The 19,136-nt window shown below is 38.6% G+C and overlaps 1 protein-coding gene across 5 annotated transcripts in view; it reads left to right on the top strand.

Annotated features, from left to right (window-relative positions):
* The window catches only part of LOC121234206 (protein RRNAD1), a 52,238-nt gene that overhangs the window by 20,215 nt on the left and 12,887 nt on the right, over window positions 1-19,136 (top strand). For all 5 annotated transcript variants that reach the window (XM_041130053.1, XM_041130051.1, XM_041130052.1 and 2 more), the window contains one exon: window positions 7,986-8,069. In XM_041130053.1, coding sequence (XP_040985987.1) covers window positions 7,986-8,069 — 84 coding nt within the window. The remainder of the gene's footprint in view (window positions 1-7,985; window positions 8,070-19,136) is intronic.

Raw genomic sequence — 19,136 nt, 5'->3', positions numbered from 1 at the left:
ATTTCATTCATAGTCACCTTCTGTCACATTTTTCACTTCAGTCTTATTAGTGCATATAAATCCTTTTTCACTTCAAATAATTCATTTCTTTATAAAAAGAAATTCAATTCTTCAACATTCATTTACATACACATTAAAATTTTTCCTTTTCATTGGCAGTATGCATTGTTACGCCCTGTGTGTTAGATTAGCAATCCTTGTGTCCACAATTCCACCTAGGACTGACTAATAGAATTCAGCCCATTGAGATGGTCATCATTAGGTGCACCTAATAAGCCACCTGGCAATTTGCCCATTGAGTTGGTACCATAACATCATAACTTTCATGTGGCCCCTCATTTAAGCTTTCATGCTTTTAATCCTTCATCTCTTGCATGTTTGGGATTGCGGTGGGTAATATAGCTTTTAGCTTTAAGTCTTTTAGTTTCAGAGCTTAAGTAATATGTTCTACTATTAAAAAAATAGTTACTGTTTGGTAACCATATGTCTAAAGCACTTTTAAACATGTTACATTTGTTTAGAAACAATATAAAAAAGTGTTTTTGATGTAGAAATGACAGAGAGTCATTTGATTTTTTAAAGATCATGACCATATCCTTAATAGAAATCAAATCGTATAATCAAATAACAATGAAAATAGTCTAATAGAATTTTCAGTAAGTATAATGAAAAAAAAAAAAAAAATCTTTCAATGCTTCATAAGTGAAATAACAATACAATTACGCCCAATATTCATAGGACAAAGAGCAAAGTTGTAATTATCTGAAAGTTGTATAGGTACTTTCGCCCATAGACAATATTTTTTAAAATAAGAACAACGTTCCGCATTATCTGGAAAAAACACGTTTGAGGAAAATCATCAAAATGATATTTTTCTTGAAATGTACTTTTTAGTTTTTTTTAGATTAAAAAGTACTTTAATATGTAACAACCGAACAATCTAATTTTATCATTAAAGAGCTTTTGAATTTTATCATTAAAGAGCTTTTGAATCTATTTAAACATTTTTTACGACCTCTAACACAACTCCAAACAGGCCTTTCATTTCATTCCTTTCCGCATCTTTGATTGCATTTTCCTCATCATTCATTCCATTAATTTTATAGCAATTGTATATAACCTTGTGATAACAATCAAGAAATATCCAGTCCATCATACTCATGCAGACACATTAGTATATATGCAATGCCCTCGACCCCTGCTTGGGATTTGACGGGTAATCGTGACGTCGATATATGCAACATTGGTTACACATCCCATGCCTTTGACAATAAAGATGCATGCGCCTAGCATGAAACTAACTATATGAAATAATTCGCAGTGGAAAGGTAGATGCACTAATAATTTTGTACCAGATAAATGCATCCCAAATTTAAACTTTATATTACATAGCACAAACTTATGTCATGAAGCATGCAAGTCTGTCACGTTTTTTAGTCAAGCATGAAATGTTAAGTTTGATCATGACCTCAAATGCTAGGATGGAGGATTATCCTAGTGGAACTCTCGTATTCACTCTGGAGTGAATAAAATGGAGTGAAATCCTTTGGGTTGACGAAGAATAGTCAATGAACTTCGAATGAGACCAAAAGGTTTCTGGAGTGAAGTAAAAAAGGCACCTAACGGTTGTGGGTGCCGCCCATGACTCATGGTAAGGAATTACCATGAGGTAAGACTCTAATTACATACTCACAGCTGGTGGACGGACTTGTGATGTGATGTAGTAACTAGCATGTAACACCCCATTCCCCTAGGGTTAATAATAAAGTCATTTTTAGAAATCTCAAGAAAACGGTGTGCGACTAAACTTGACTTAAAAATTTTCTTCTTAACGAAGCACCAAACGCAAAAAGATTCCATAAAATAAATAAAGTCCATCTTTATTAAAATACTTAAAATCCAAAAGAGAGTCTGCAAAAGCACTCATTTAAAATCAATCAAGTCCCCTGTGCTTAATAAAATTGCTTATTAAAATTAAAAATCATAACGGTGAGCATGTCATAAACTGTCTAGGCCTCTGCCTCGCCTCCCTGGGCCAAATCCTATCTTGCATCTCCATCCCCATAAAGATCCTCATCTGGGGTGGTTAAAACATAAAAATATATAAAAATGAATCGAATACTCAATAAGCAACACATCATATAGGAAACATAATAAAACATAAGGTTTCTTGAAAATCATGCATACTCATAGTTACATACGTAAATAACATGAACATGAACCTTATTTGTGCGTGAAATGCATTAACTTGTCTTGCACTTGTCATAGGCCGGTACTGATTGTTGACCTCCCATGAGTTAGGATTAGCGAATCTAAATAGATTTCAATTTCGCCTCTGGCTGCGGATTGTTGAATCCATACATAAGGAAGACACACTAGGTGCACTACTAGCACGTACAACCTGGCAATGCAATATGCTCATAACATATGGTACCGTCCTCATATCATAAAATAGGCCGTTACATATCTTAACATTCAACTTCATCATAATCATATATGCATATTTTCTTGTCATATCTTGTCTTATCATATCATAGATTTCAAATTAAATTATGATCTTTCATAAAATGTCGTAATACATGTTTCCTCACATAAAATCATGATTTTTCTTAAATCTTTTGATGCATAAATCTTCACATAAAATCATGGATTTTCATATATATTTTAATGCATAAACTTTCACATAAAATCATGGATTTTCATAAATATTTTAATGCATGAGTCTTCACATAAAATTATGAATTTTCATAATATATCTTGATGCTTATGTCATACAACTAACATGAAACTTATCCATAAAATTGTAAAAGACATGTTGTTTACTATTCATATGTGTAAGGGCATAATCATGCTACTTACCTTGTAGCGTTAATCCAATATTTCCAGGGCGTGACTGATTTCCTATAAAATAGGCAAGTAACTTACCTAAATTTCTAATTAAATACGTACTTCATAATTAAAACATAAAATACTAAAATAACCTATATTTCCATAAATCTAAAATCCTCGTAACCCTAAAATTAACCTATATTCCTCATTAAACCCATAAAAATATTTCCACGTCCAAAGTTATATTTTCCCTTGATTTTTATCTTAAAAATATCATAAAATAGAAATCCTACTATCAACACTTATTGGGCAGGGGTATTTTTGTAATTTAGATATAAGGCACTTGGGTTTCATTTGATAACCCCAGTGCTTGGAGGGTTGTGGCTTGTTGGTTTGTAGTGCTTGGAGGAAAGTGTCGTGCTCTATTTTTCTTGCGTAAAATAGGGGTTGTGCCGATCTCACGAGGAGGTGGTTTTGGTTTTTATTTGGAGGGTGGTGCAAGGTGGTAGTGGTGTGGAGGTTGGATTTCAGACATGTGCTACAAATGGTTTGACCATGGGCTATGAGGAAGAACCAGGCAGACTGAGTGTGTGGTGGCCGTGTAGAGCTTGTTGGTGGCTTCCTATGGCTCGGGGTTGCTGGACATAGAAGAGCATCATGTGGTGGAGGCACCAAGATGGTCAAGGGTGTTGCCCTGGGAAGGGGAGGCTCTGTCGTGGGCCGTGGTGATTGCCTTCAATTTCAACCCACAATGGGGAGAAAACTGTCGAGAGCTTGAGGTTGGTCGTGGTTGGTGGAAGCGTGAGGCAAGTGTGCGCTTGTGGCTGTTTACATGGTGGAGAGGAGGGCTACGGTGAATGGGATGTGAGGTTGTTGTTTCCATGCATGAAGGGAGAAGCTCTTGATGTTTGCTACAACCCTAGGTCTTGGTTGAAGATGATCAATACCTGCATGAGGATGTTATGAAGTATGAAAACTCTGATGGTGATACATGCCATGTTTGTTATCATGCATGCTTTATAAACTGATGGTAGCTTAGAGGTTAACTTTTGAAAAATCTCACCGTGGTAGTTTCAACTACCATTCCCGTCCGGAATGGTAGAAGCCGTGACAAGTCCGCATGGAGCACAACATCCCCATTTGGATGAGGTTGAATAGGATGGGAATGAGCGCGGAGGAGAGCTCGTGGAGATCATACTCAAGTTTCTGAATGTCATTCTGACATTGATAGCCGAGTTGCACGAGCGGCTTGGCGTGTAGTTAAGAATTCTATGATGTCTGTAATTAAGGAGTTCTTATTCTAGTACGGTGCCTCTTTTGTGTTAAAGACATGTTGAATGGATGATGAACTTATTTATGTATTAATATTATGAAAGTTATTTTGGGATTTAGTTATTCTGGTGCAACTTATATTTGAACAAAAACAAAAATTCCGCTTCGATTATCGCTCTATTGCTAGAAGCATGCTAGGTGCATTGCATACAATCTGTCACGAGCCGCCCACCGGGGGGAATGGGATATATAACCTTGTGTTGCATGTCCCAACGCTTTGATCTTCGTCAAATCCAAAGCGGAGGTTGGGGGATTCACAGATCTGTTCAGGGAGAAGAGGCTTACCGTTTTTTCATGGTTCTGCTGCAGAGGGCAGCAGTTGGGCTTCACTTTGTTGCTGTTTCTCATGGCCCAGGTGATGTCAGTGCTGTGGCTGATTTCAGTTCGCAGGGGTTGGTTTCTTGCTGCTATAGCTTGAAGAACTAGAGTGATCAAAGTAGAAGCTGAAGAAACAAAGGAAGAAGAAACTGAAGGCAAAACTGAGAGGCGTAGGGTCAGAAGTTGCTGCATTTAACAGGTCGGGACAGTTACTGCTGCCATGAGCTGAACCTCTTGCTGCTTATTCTTCACAGTGGGCCCTCTGTTGGTGGCTCTCAGTGCACTACACTGAGTTTAAGGGGCAGATAATTAAAGAGAGAATGAGGGACTTGAGAAGAGGAAAAGAGAGGAGAAGGGAGCAAACCGATTCAGGCTGTGTGTGTTGGCTGTTTAACTGCTGCAAGGCTTGGCCACGATGAAGAGAGAAACAGTGGGAGGAGAGGCCGAATTTGATGCTGCCATGGTGGTGGAAGGTGGCGTTGCTGTGGCTTGAGGAAGGAGAAACCAGAGGAGCTACTGTCGTGTGGGGAAGGAGCTCACTTAAGCTGTCTGTGAACTTCCATGGTGAACTTTCCTTGAGCTGCTGCTGCCAATCAATGGAAGGTAGAAAAGAGAGAAAGAGCTGGCTGAAGCATTTGTCTGCAGTGAGAGAAGTGAAAAGAATAGAAGATGGAGGAGAAAAGAGAAACCGAGAGAGAGCTGCTGTGTGTGTTGGCAGAGAGAAGATGGAGAGAAGAAGAAAGGGATAAGGGAGAAGGTGATTCAAGTGAGGCACTGGTTGACTTTGTGTGGTTGAGAATAGAAGTAGGGAAATAAGGAAAAAGGAAGGAAAAAAAAGAAAGGGAAGAAGGAAATAGAGTAAATTCAAAAAATCTAATTTTGTAAAAAGTATCTAAAAGAATAAAATCAATTTTCTTAAAAATGTTTTAGTGAAAATTATTTTATTTTTGGGGCTTTAAAATTGAATAGGCTCAATTTAGGGCATGCTTGGGTAATGAGATGATATGAGAATTCTCAGAGTAGTAGTGAAATGGTTTGAGTTAAGATGTTTTATTCGGTTTTGGGAAAGGAGAGAGAAAAAATTGAATAAAATATTATAAAGCTAAAATAATGTTTGAATATTATTTTTGTCTGAAATTTGAAAAAGTTGTATTGTTTTTTGTTTTGTTAGAAATTTGGGAAAGAGCTATTGATTAGGATAAGATGAAAAAGTTGAAAATTTGAAATTGAAAAATATTTTGTATTTGAGTATTTTTGGGAAGGAAATTATGAAAGGTTTTGAGATTAGATGAGGTGATCTCATCTCATCTAAGTGCCCAAACATAACCCTAATGTGGTTTTGGTTTAATAAAAATTAGAACGCCCCACTAAATATAAATTTTGGGCTTTAAAGTTTTTCTGGAAAAATTATATTGCTTGGTTCATGGAAATATCTACTAAAATTAAAATGGGGCTTAGGATATGTGGCTTGAAATAGAATACTTGACCAACCCTAAAGAAGTCGGACCGGTTGGTCACAAAAACGTATTGCAACAACATCAAATCATATATAGCACAAAGGTGCTCTAATGCTTATGGGAGTTACTTGGTGATGGAAGAATATGGTGGAGGTGGACAACTGGGTCTTATGGTAATACAAAATGATGGGAGGGAAGGGGGTGCAAAAGCTTTGTAGTAGAGCTAAGGCAAGCTTTGTCTTTGCATACTGCCTTGACTGGTACGGCTTTAAACAAGGGCAAGCATGAATCTCAAGCCTTGTCTCTACTTACAAATGTCTCAGACATGACGTTAAACAAGGGGAAATGGGCTAAGTCATATGCAGAGGCAGCGATTGGTGGAGTGGCCATAAAGCATGGGCAGAAGTGGTAGCCTCCGCGACGGTAGGGAAGCTGGGGGTGCTATGGGAGGAGCAGGTCATGCATCCGCGATACAGCAAAAGAGTAGGGTTAGAAAGGGAAGATGGGCAGGGGAGAGTGTTATATTATTGAAGAGAGGTACAGGCTAAGGAGCTCTGACATGCATGAAGTCTTCAATCCCTGAGTTTACACAACAGGGTATGGTGGTGGTGTGTCCAAGGTTGGCTCAGCAGAAAGTGAGGAGCAGAGTGTCTTAAAATGTTTGAAAAAGGAGCTGAAATCACTGAAGAAGGTGGTAGAGTCTAATAGACAAAGTCAATATTGGTCTGGGCCAGGGAAGGGAAGGGAGAAAAGTTAAAGGGTTGAAGCCCAACAGGCTTGATAGAGGAAAGGAAAAAAAAAAATTGGAATGGCTCAATCACTCTCAATCCTATCTTTCATAAAGAAATTGGTCCTGAAACGGGTTTGATTCTCAACGAACAAAACGGGCTCTACGATAGTGAATGCAAAAGTGATTGTGGAAGTGCGGAACCACCGTTGGTCCGGGTGGCACAGAAACCTTCGTTGGAGGCGTAAGGGACAATGACTGGCATCATTGCCGCTGTGTCAACGGTACCGATGCCGGCAACAGATGGTTCAGCCCAGAAAAAAGCAGTCTGATGCTGGGAAGTGTATTAGAGGCGCGGATAGACAAAGATCAAATTAATCAAGAAGACCTGGAGGCAGGAAGCTAAATCACAGTGCACGAAGGTGCTCTGCCTGACAGAGGCTAGATAGAGCCAACAAAAGTTGAGGTGGATGGTGCTACACTGTTATATGTTCAAAACCGTGATGAATACAAGGAAAGCTTGGGGAAGCTCAGAGTAGTGCGATGAATGCTGAAATTGAAGGAGCATTGGTGTTGTTTGATTCAAATAGAGATGGGGACAGGCAGGATGCATCTGCAGTGGAGGGGAAGGGAGGGAGCATGATGGGTCAGTAAATTCAATAGGCAGGGTGGTAGATGAAGTGGCAGAACCACTCCCTCTGAACTCGTTTCACCCAAATGTGTCCTATTGGGTAATACAGAAAGCAATGGAGACTAAGCATTGTGTAGGGGTCTCATGTGAGGCAGGATGTTCCCATCCAATATCTTACCGTATTTTTATTCAGCCTAAAAAAGAGAAAGAGAACTGAAGAGGCTTACTTGGGAAATGAATTATGTTCCCATGGCATTTTGTATTAGCTTTATTTTATATTCAATTTATTTTGTATTCAGTTTATTTTTATGTCAATGTAAATATACTTTCTTGCTGTCTATTATTGTTTCCAATTTAATATTTGATGTGCTTTTTTATGTTGGTACTTGTTAAACATTATGATAATTGCACCAAAAACCCGTATTAATTAACTATTTAATGACATAGATTCTACCCTTTTTTTTTCAAGAATTGTCATATCGCTGTATCCACATCAAATTTTACCATATCTGGTTGTATTGGTCGTTTAAGTTAAACGATATGGAGCTCTTGCCTCGATGTTTGCCCTTCAGTCAGTTGGAAAGCAGTATCGACTGAGGATTTTTTGAATTATGTCTATGGGTGCTGCTCATAGCAATATTATTTTTTTTCCATGTAAACATAAGCTCATGACCCTGCTTTATCTTGTTAGAGTGCTGAGCGATGGAGAAGCCTGGGAAAAGATGACGGCCTTCATAATTTTGAGTTGCATTCTTTTCGTGCTGCTTTCCAGTTGGTACGCAATATTAATATTTTCCATTTTCTTTTATTGTTTGGTTATTGTTGTTGTTGTTGTTATTGTTGCTGTTGCTGTTGTTGTTGTTATTATTATTATTATTATTATATTATTTTTCAATACTTAATATTGAATATATGGGATGCTACATTTAATGCTATTATTTTTGTGCTGCCTGGGATCCCTGTATGTGTGCACATGCATGTGTGAAAATCTGTCTTTTTGACATTTCCGGTGGTTCTATTTTGTTGGCAGTTTTGTAATCAAAGTGTTGCTCTAGGTCTGTTTCTGTGAACATGTGTGATGTAGTCACATTTCTGCTTGGCCATGCAGCATTTTGCACGTGTTTGTAATTTATTATGTCTATCATCAAAATACTGTGGAGTGCCAAATATTTTATTGTTTCATTCCAGTTTACAAGAAACATTGCTTGAAATTTCAGTATTTTATTAATTACCCAGCCAAAATGGAAGAATTCATGCACTTATCTCAATTATGAGCTTTGAAATCAGTAACATCCAAGTAAGGGATATGTGTGCGGTCAAACGTCTTATGTGGTCTATGAAGCCATGGTCATAAATGTCCATTTGGAGTCCTCCCGTGCAAGCACAGCAGCTATAGGACTTCCAACTGTGTCAAAGAAGGTCGCCAGCTCACTCTGGCCCTCTTCCTCTGTTCGGGAACCCTTCGTATGTTCGAAATGAACATTTTATGCTTCTAGTAAAATGATCGCAGGTCTTGTGCAAGGTGGATTTCTATGTAGATTTGTCGTAGGGGATGCAAGAATCGAGATGACTCACCTCTTATTTGCAGATGATACTCTTGTCTTTTGTGGGGCTAGTCATAATCATATTCAAGCCTTTTTTACTTTGCTTTGAAGTGGTTTCGGGTTTGAAAGTGAATCTCACCAAGTCAGAATTAGTTCCAGTTGGAAATGTTCCAAGTGTTTTGAGCTTGGCCAATATTCTGGGATGCAAAGTCTCCACCTTGCCAATGAAGTATCTCGGTCTTCTATTGGGTACTTTCTTTAAATAGCTGTCTATTTGGGATGGAGTGTTGGAAAAATGGAGCGTAAACTAGCGAGTTGGAAGAAGATTTATTTGTCCAAAGGTGGTAGAGTTATGTTGATAAAAAGTACTCTATCCACCTGCCGACTTACTTCTTATCTTTATTTCCAATGCCATGCAAAGTGGCTCACCGGATAGAGAAATTGCAAAGAGAATTCCTATGGGGAGGAACAAACGAAGAATTCAAGTTTCATTTGGTGAATTGGGCTACGGTCTGTACCCCTATACGAGAAGGTGGGCTGGGAATTCCGAACTTGTTGGTTTTCAATAAGGCTTTATTGGGTAAATGGTTGTAGAGATACCATGATGAGAGGGGAGCTTTATGGAGAGTGTGTCAAAGTAAGTCAAAATATTGTGTGAATAGCCGAATGAATGGCCTTTGAGTGATCTGTATATTATATATGAACTTTATAAGAGAACTATACATGGAAAGAAACTAATTGCCTAGTGATTCTAGCATTCTTGCTTCTATGGAAACTATATATTGTGTCAATATGCTAATTGTACAAGCCTAAGTAAATGACGCAAAGGTAAAATAAGGAAAGAAGAATAAAAGGAAAGAAGATTGATTATTGACAGCCCCCCTTAAATTGATGCAGGTTGATTAACAAGCATCAATTTGCTACTTAAGAAGCAATGTCAATGGCCAGTGAGAGCTTTGGTGAAAATATCAGCAATTTGTAGTTCAGTGAAAACATGTGGAAGAGTGATAACACGAGCTTCAAATGCTTCACGGATAGAGTGACAATCGACTTCAACATGCTTCGTACGCTCATGATAGACAGGATTGGCCGTGATCTAAATAGCACTCGTATTATCAGCATGTAGAGGTGTAGGATCAGTCTCAGAAAAATCTAGCTCAGCAAGCAAACCTCGATGCCAAATAATTTCGGAACAAGCAAGAGACATTGCCCGGTACTCAGATTCTGTAGATGACTTAGAGACTCTGTCTTGCTTCTTAATCTTCCAAGAAATCAATGCATCACCTAAGAACACACCAATCAGTGATGGATCGACGTGTATCAGCACAACCGGCCTAATCAGCGTCGCTATAAGCAGTAAGGTGGGGAGAATTGCCTGCAGGAAAGAATAAGCCACGGGCAGAAGTGCCCTGAACATAGCGTATGATCCTACGGATAGCAGTCAAATGAAGATGACGAGGGGTCTAAAGAAACTGGCTGACTTGCTGTACTGCAAAGGAAAGGTCCGATCTAGTAATGGTGAGGTAGACAAGACTACCCATTAACTTCCGATATAAACTGGAATCAGCAAGTAAATCACCCTCCTCTTTGCGAAGCTTGACATTCAATTCCATGGAAGTATCAACAGAGGTGGCCTCCTGTAGGCCAGTTGTAGCCACCAAGTCACTAGTATACTTATGTTGATTGAGTGAAATATTAGATGGACTACAATGCACGTCAAGACCGAGAAAATATGTGAGAGACCCAAATCTTTCATATGAAATGACTTAGAGAGATGAGTCTTGAGCTGGCCAAGTAAAACAGAATCAGAACCAGTAATCACAATATCATCAACATAAACCAAAAGAACAACAATACTCATGTCTGATTTTCGAAGAAACAAGGAAGTGTCATACTTGCTCTGCTTGAATGAGAATTGCAATAAAGTGGTTCGAAATTTATCAAATCAGGCCCTCGGAGCTTGTTTGAGACCATAAAAGGAACGATGAAGCTTACACACATGCGAAGTCGAAGAAGAAAACAATCCCAAGAGTGGCTTCATATAAATACACTCTTTTTTAAGATCCCATGAAGAAAAGCATTCTTGACATCCATCTGATGTAGTGGCCAATCATTGGAAGCAGCAAAAGCTAGAATCCTACGAACAATGGTCATCTTAGCCACAGGAGCAAAGGTCTCTTCATAATTGACACCATATTCCTGATTATTCCCAAGTGCAACAAGCCAAGTTTTGTAACGATCCAAACTTCCATCAGATCGAACCTTGACTGAGTAAACCCATTTGCAACCCAAAGGAACAATTGTTGGAGGACATGGCTCAATGTCCCAGGTGTGATTGGCCTCTAGAGCGGCAATTTCTTCCTGCATAACTTGTTGCCAACACAATCATGCTTAGCAGTTTGTGAGTAGGATGTGGGAATATCAAAATTGGACAATGCAACAGTAAGAGCTGAAATAGAATTGCTAGAACTGGAAGAAGTAAACCCATACCTATCCAGGGGTACTGACACTCGAGGAGAGTGACGTACCAAAGGCGCTAGAGGTACTGTAACTGACTGGTTCTGGAGTATGGTAGGATCAGATATCAGGTGAGCCACAGGGAGAGACTGTGGGCGGGAGCATCTCGTATACACAATACCTGGTTTAAAGCGAGAGCTGACTTGATGAAGATCAGAGAACTGCTGCTCAAAGGAGGAAAGTACCACAGTAGAAGGAGAGGGCACAAAGGACACAAAAAAGAAATGTTGATTTTCAAAGAAAATAACATTCCTAGAAATGTGTGTACAATGTAATGTAGAATCATAACAAACAAATCCTTTTTGACACATATTATATCCCAAGAATGCACATCTAACAGATTGAGCAGATAATTTATGTTGCTCATGAGGAGGTAAATGAACAAAACATACAACCAAAAATACGGAGATTATCATAACTAGGTTGCTTAGCAAACAAGCGGAATGGGGAGACTCCATGTGTAAGACTTGGGAAGGTAAACGATTAATCGAGTAGCAGTTTTCAGAGTCTCGACCCAGAACATGGATGGAACAGAGGATTCTAACAAGAGAGTACGTACCACATCAAGAAGATGACGATTTTTGCGTTCGGCTACTCCATTCTGTTGGGGAGTAACAAGACATGAATGTTGATGAATAATACTTTTAGAAGCCAAGAATGCCTGAAACTCAGTAGATAAATATTTATCACCAGAATCTATGCGTAATGTCTTAATAGTTGCAGAAAATTGATTTGCAACATATGCTAAAAACTCAATGAAAGTACAAAAAACCTCAGATTTAGAGCGAAGAAAATAGACCCAAGTAAATCTGCTATGATCATCAATGAAAGTCACATAATATTTAAATTTGTCATGTGAACCAACCGGGGAAGGTCCCCAAACATCACTATGGATAAGATCAAAGCAGTGAGAAGTTCTACTAGCATGCAAAGGAAAGGGAAGAGTTTTGTTTTTACCAAGTTTGCAAGAATCACACTCAAGAGATAAAGAAGATCATTCTTTATTACCAAGAAAACCAGAGTGCAATACATGAGATGAGATATGAGTATTAGGATGGCCTAAATGACATTGTCACACCATACTCAGATTAGGAACATTATTACAAGCAAAAGACTTAATAGAAGAAACTGGAGAAAGTGCTGGAATAGGTAAAAATAATGGAAACAAGCGCCCCACTTTAGGTCCCTTCGCGATCAGCTCCATCGTTACCTAGTCCTGCACAACACAATTATCACCAGAAAAATTAACAACACAATTGTTATCAACTAATTGACTAACAGAAATAAGATTCGTGAAAAGCTGAGGAGCAAGGAACACATCAGTAAATTTAGAGGAGGCATCTCTGACAGCAACTATGGGCAAAGAACTGCCATTGGCAGTCTGAATGGCAAATTGACCAGCATAGGGCCGAACATGACACAAAGCGGTGTGAGTATTTGTCATTTGATTAGAAGCCCCTGAGCCTACTTACCAGAGTTTCATAGAGTTTTTACCTTGAAACCCCATTGCAGATAATGCTGAAATTAGCATCTGTTGCACCATTTCTGGTGTCAATAATTTGCTACAGGAGGTGCAAGATCAATGGAAGCACCTGAGGAAGAGCCATGTCCTACAAAAGTTGTTGCAGGAGGAACAATAACAGAAGTCTGAAGTGCTTAGGCCTAACGATTCTGGGGCGGATACGACAAAAACAAATAACAAGTAACTCACTAAGACATTGTTCTTCGTGAAATAACTCACCAAAACAAATATCAAGAGAAGAAACAGGAGATCTGTTCCGTAGAGAGGAGCGAACAAATTTATATTCTGGACATAGTTTCATAAGAAACTGATCACGCCGGCTAGTCTCGTGAAGAGTCTGAATAGTCGAAAGAGTGGCAACATGAACATCCGCTATAACCAAATCAGTATATTCATGTCAAAGAGTCAGAAATGCCGAGTAGTAGTCTTGGATGGAAAGACTACCATGTTGAACCTTCTTGGATGAAACATGGCAATCGCATGTTCTAACTGAAAGCGACGAGCATCATTAGCTTGATGATAAACCTTCTTCATGTAATTCCACATGGATTGAGCGGAGTGATGAGCCCGCAAGTTGGTAACAATATGTGGCTCCACCAAACCAAGAAGCCAAGACATAATCCGAGCATTAAGTACAGCCCATGAAGGAGAAACCTCGAGATCATTGGATTTATCAGTATTGGATTTTTGGGCGACATCCATGCCATCAATATGACCCCAAAGATCTTTTCCCTTGAGGAAAAGTTCAAAATGAAAGGCCCAAGTAAAGTAATTTGTGCCCATAGACTTGACACACAGGTGCAGAGTCCATCACAAATAAATGAATCCCAAGACAAAGCAAAAAAACACAGAAAATAAAGGAGACCGAAATAAAAGGAATGAAGGACCTGGTACCACTGAAAATATCCAAAAGCCGAGAAAAAGAAGACCCGCGTTGCTGCAACTGCCACGAAAAACAAACAGACCAAACAAAAGAAAGTGCCGAAAAAGAGAATGCTGAGAATCACGAACCCAGAAAAAATAGAGGATGTCGAAAAATCTGAGAGGCCGAGACTTGACAGAAGCTGCCAAAATGGATCACACCAAGGACAGAAGTTGCCGACAGCACCTACCCAGAAACCAGAGACCAAAAACAAGAAGCTGGGACCGTGGGTTCACCAAGAACAATGCAGAAAGTGCTGATAGATGAAACTGAGGAGATGAAAAAATAATTCACGCCGAAATATGAGACTGGGAGAAAAAAATTCAACCGGCTCTGATACCATGTCAAAGTAAGTCAAAATATTGCGTGAATAGCCAAATGAATGGCCTTTGAGTGATTTGTATATTATATATGAGAACTATACATGGAAAGAAACTAATTGCCTAGTGATTCTAGCATTCTAGCCTTATATGGAAACTATATATTCTGTCAATATGCTATTGTACAAGCCTAAGTAAATGACGTAAAGGTAAAATAAGGAAAGAAGAATAGAAGGAAAGAAGATTGATTATGGACAGCAATCGACAGGGTGATTATAGAGTTAAAATATGGTGGACTGTGGGGAGGATGGTGCTCGAATGACATGAACGGATCACATGGGGTGGGGCTTTGGAAACAAATACGAAGAGGCTGGACCAATCTTCATCAATACACTAGTTTCGCAGTTGGGGATGGTTCCAGAATTAAATTCTAGAATGACCTATGGTGTGGAGATTGAATCCTCAAAGAAGCCTACCCAACACTATATGGCATCACCCGTAGAAAGGAGGCATCCGTAGCAAAGCTCATAGATCTCTCTAGTGGCTCTCCTCAGTGGAATATCACTTTCCTTAGAGCTGTCCAAGATTGGGAAATTGACACATTTATAGATTTCTTCGACTTTGTGTATACTTGTAGAGTGACTGGAGGAGCAGATAAGATTATGTGGAAACAATCCAAGAAGGGGAATTTTACTGTACAGTCATACTATAAGTCCCTCATGACACACTACAAGAACATTCCTATGGAAGAAAATATGGAAGACTAAGGCCCTGTAAAAGCTTCTTTTTTTGTATATACAGCTTCACTAGGGAAGATTCTTACCTTAGATAATCTAAGAAAACGCTGATTGATTGTATTGGATTGGTGCTATATGTGTAAGAAAAGTGGAGAGTCTATGGATCACCTATTATTGCATTGTGATGTAGCCATGAGCTTATCGAATGATATATTTGCTAGAGTGGGACTCGTTTGGGTAATGCCAAGAAGGGTTGTTGACTTTTGGCCAGCTAGCAAGGCATTTGAGCTAATTCTCAAATCGCAGCGATGTGGAAGATGATATCGATCTGCCTATGGTAGTGCATATGGATGGAGAGGAATCGTCGGAGTTTTAAGGATTGTGAACGGACAATGGACGAGATTAGAACTTTTTTTCTTCATACATTATTCCATTGGTTGATTGTAATAGACTTTAATAGCATGAATCTACATGATTTTTTGGTATCTTTAGACAGTCATGCATAGATTTGGTGCTTGTATATGTCCAGTGTACTTGGCTTCGCCTAATTTTAATAAAATTCCTCTTTACTAATAAAAAAAATAGCATGGACAATAGCTAAGTTAAATTTAGGATTAAGGGTGCATCTTTGCTCAGGATGTGGTCTAAACATGGCTGTTACACCCTCCATTCACACCACCACCACCATATGATTCTACCAAATCTACAATTAACTAAACCACACTGAATTAATTTTTTATTTTAAATGAAAATTATAAACCCTAAAATATGAATCCTAAACTTCTAAAAACCGTAATGCTAATTATTTTTAAAAGCTTTTTTAGTCACTATTCCAGCCATCACTCAGGTTGGCAGCCGCGAACCTGAGAGGTTGCCAGAGTTGGCTGAAATATGGCCACCGGAGTCCGGCAGCTGGCAGCCACCATTAGTTTTTGTTAAAAAAAAAAATTTATAAGTTTTCAATGTGTGGGTAAGCGTATTTTAGTTATGATGAAAAGGCCGATCTAACAGCTTCAACTTGAAATGTGTAAAAGCCACTTTGACGCATATCCTGATTTTAGATTTTTCCTAGGATTAATGCCAGCAAAGGCCTTCACTATACGAGATTTTGGATTATATCTGAAGAATGGTATCATGGTTTTCCATTTGGTACTCTTTATATGGTGTATGTTGTGTTCAGGGGTCTTATCTTTGTATATCTTATCTTAAGCTTGGGAAGCAATTAACGTGAAACTACTTTTGTGTAAATTTACGAAATTGTATTAGTGTTGGTATGCCTACTGGTGCAATGTACATTGTGTGGTCCACTTCGCAACAAATTAAGCTCTTCGAATTAATGCTTTGGTGGTTTATGCACTGAGTTATAGAGGCCGGGCAACAAGGTCCTTGGTTCAACTCTGTTTCTTCTACCCTAATTGTGTAAACCCTGCAGTTGGATCAATATCTTTAGTTGGGTCTGCAATACACGAGGGGGAGTGTCAGTGTCTATGTGTTTATGTAACAACCCCTTCCTATTGATGCTACATTTCATAACGTTTTCATAGAGCCAGAATACCCATACTTACAGAATTTATATACAAAAGATAAACTTCTGTAAATTAAAATGTTAATATGACACTTAGTGACAGAAACATTACGCTGTTTTTGTAGAAACTTATGGAGCGAAAATACTTCACACTTCTTTTATTCATTGATGTACAACAGCATATATATACTGCATGTAATTGACGATTATACCCTCACAAGTTACACTTATTACAACCATGTCCTCTTAACAGTTTTGAAAAGAAAAAACAATTTCAAACTATCATAAAGGGTATTCATGACACTTAGTAGCATAAATCTGTTACCATTTTCTAAATAGTTTTCAAAAGAGCATGGGGTAGATTCTCAAAAATAACGTGGGCCCTATTTGTGATACTAGGCATCAGTCTCTTCTCTTCCTCGGGAGCTGTGCTTTGTCCATCAATCTCGTCCTTCACCTCCCCACCTCTGGGACATTTAAAACATGTAACGCAAAACTACACGTTACAATAAACAATATAACAATTAAATTCTGATTTTATAAACAACATTCAATCCAACAACATTCATCTACCTATACATTATTAGATTTTCACTTTTCTCACTGGCTTGTATACACTATCACTCCCATGTGCTACCGTTAGTGGTCCTTGTGACCACCATTTCACCTGAGACTTATAGGTGAAACCAAATCCTTTGAGATGGTTATCACTAAGTGAACCTAGTGAGCCAACCCCTTCGTTGCAATCTGCCCCTCATCTTTTGGTACCATAAAAGCTCATTAACCTCATGTGGCCCCTTAATTATGTTCTCATGCATATATTTATTCATTTCATTTTTCTTTCCTCATCTTTCATTATCTTTCTTTACCAGAAGGTATTTTATTCCTTTTCTTTCTATCATTCGTCTTATTCAAATAAAAAAATATTTGATAAAACATTATCTTAGCTGAAGAGTGCATAATCATTGACATCATAGTTGAAGCATAAATAACAAACATCACATACGCATTTCATGATTAATATGGTATGTTCAACAGGGGCTATCACAATAACAATACGTGATATATCTTGAACAATTTCTTACATGTATAAAATATGTAAAGAGAACATTTTATCATAAAATATGGTGCAACAGCATGGTCTCAGTTACTTACCTTGTGGCTCTATTCGACATCAGACCTCAATGACTACCTATTCCAATGAAATGTAACAACACGTCAATTTTTGGATTAATCCCGTAATACCAAATTACAAAGTGAAACCTCGCTACTTAACATCCAATTGACCCAATAAATTGCCCATGAAAACATCTTCTCAAATTAGTGATACTCATACCCGATTGATGGGTGTAGGTGGTTTATGGGATCACACGTTGCTTGGAGCGAGAAGTTTGTGCTCTTTATAATTATTCCAAAGAGGCTCCAATTGTACCATTGACTTGTCCTTTTGGACTACCACCCAGATGTGCTTGGGCCTCTCTTTTGGCGTTACAATAATGTATAGAAATTACAGATGACATGTTTGTTATATCTGCCCATTGGGGGACTCATATATATGATGTTCTTTCCAAATGTTGTGTTTAAGAAGTACATGGTAAAACTTCCATTGATAGCCCTTTCAATGTACCCCTTATCATGAAAGTATGTGTATGTAAAGGAAACTGTATGTATGCTTCTGCAATATGATGGTATGTATAAATTTAGTGATGACTATATATTGATGATGAATTAAAGATAAGGTAAAGAAAGGAAAAGAAAAGAAAAGCAAAGGAATGAGACGGCAGGCAGGTTACACGTTCCACTTCTTGGCTCCTTGATCCTGGTTAATCTAAATGTGAAGTTTAATTGGGATGTTCAATACATACTAGAGAGAAGGAGAAATTTTCTATGAGTTATGTTTTTTCCTAGGATGTTAGCAGCTTTTCCTTGAGCTTCTTGAGAAAGACTTGTCAAGAAATCTTCAAGAAAGTGAGGATGCTGTGCCGTTCTCCCTTGGTATTCAAGGGCTAAGACTATAAAGGAAAGGGAGAATTTCAGATCTTACTTTATCTTAGGGCTGGCAGTGCAAAGCTGGGCTGTAGGGTTTGGTTCTTGAAGATTTTCCTGATTGAAGGGAGTTGAAATTTTTACAGTTATTCAAGAGGAGGATGTGGCAGCTTTGTGGGGCTGTTTCCCAGAAGTCTTTCTAGTTTTTTCATAATGAAAGGGGCGGCAGACTGTTTATAGGGTTTGGATCTTAGGGTTCGTTAGGGATTAGAATTATAGGATGATGGGTGTGGCAGGGAGGTGATTTGGTTTGATCATGATACCAGGATGAGTCTTGTGGCATCTAGCATCTTTTTCTAAAATCTGAAACTGTAGCTTTTGAAATTGGTAACTGGAGGTGCTTTTGATCCTTGGGGTTTTATAGAGGCAGAAGGGGTGGCAGAGGTGCTGGCTGTACATGATCTTGATGGCTTGAGTGTTTTGTGAGGATTTCTTCTCCTAATCCACCTAAATGAATCGACCTGGTTGGGCTTCTTGGTTTCCTACCATGATTAGAAGTCCTTAGTGTGGCTGCCGAGACTTTGCAAGGCAGAACGGCTTGGAGTTCTTGCCCTTGGATTCTTGCTAGTACTATGATTCCTCATAGGGTGGGAGTTTCAGCCAGTGCATTTGTTAGGGTTCTTGGGCTTCAAATACAAGAGTTTTGCAAGACTATAATTTAGTCATTATGCCGGCAGCCCACATTCAAGATTGGGCCAAGAATTAGCCC

The sequence above is a fragment of the Juglans microcarpa x Juglans regia genome, chromosome 6D (genome assembly GCF_004785595.1).
Source record: "Juglans microcarpa x Juglans regia isolate MS1-56 chromosome 6D, Jm3101_v1.0, whole genome shotgun sequence".
Classification (NCBI taxonomy): domain Eukaryota; kingdom Viridiplantae; phylum Streptophyta; class Magnoliopsida; order Fagales; family Juglandaceae; genus Juglans; species Juglans microcarpa x Juglans regia.
This window is presented reverse-complemented; position numbering and strand designations above follow the sequence as displayed.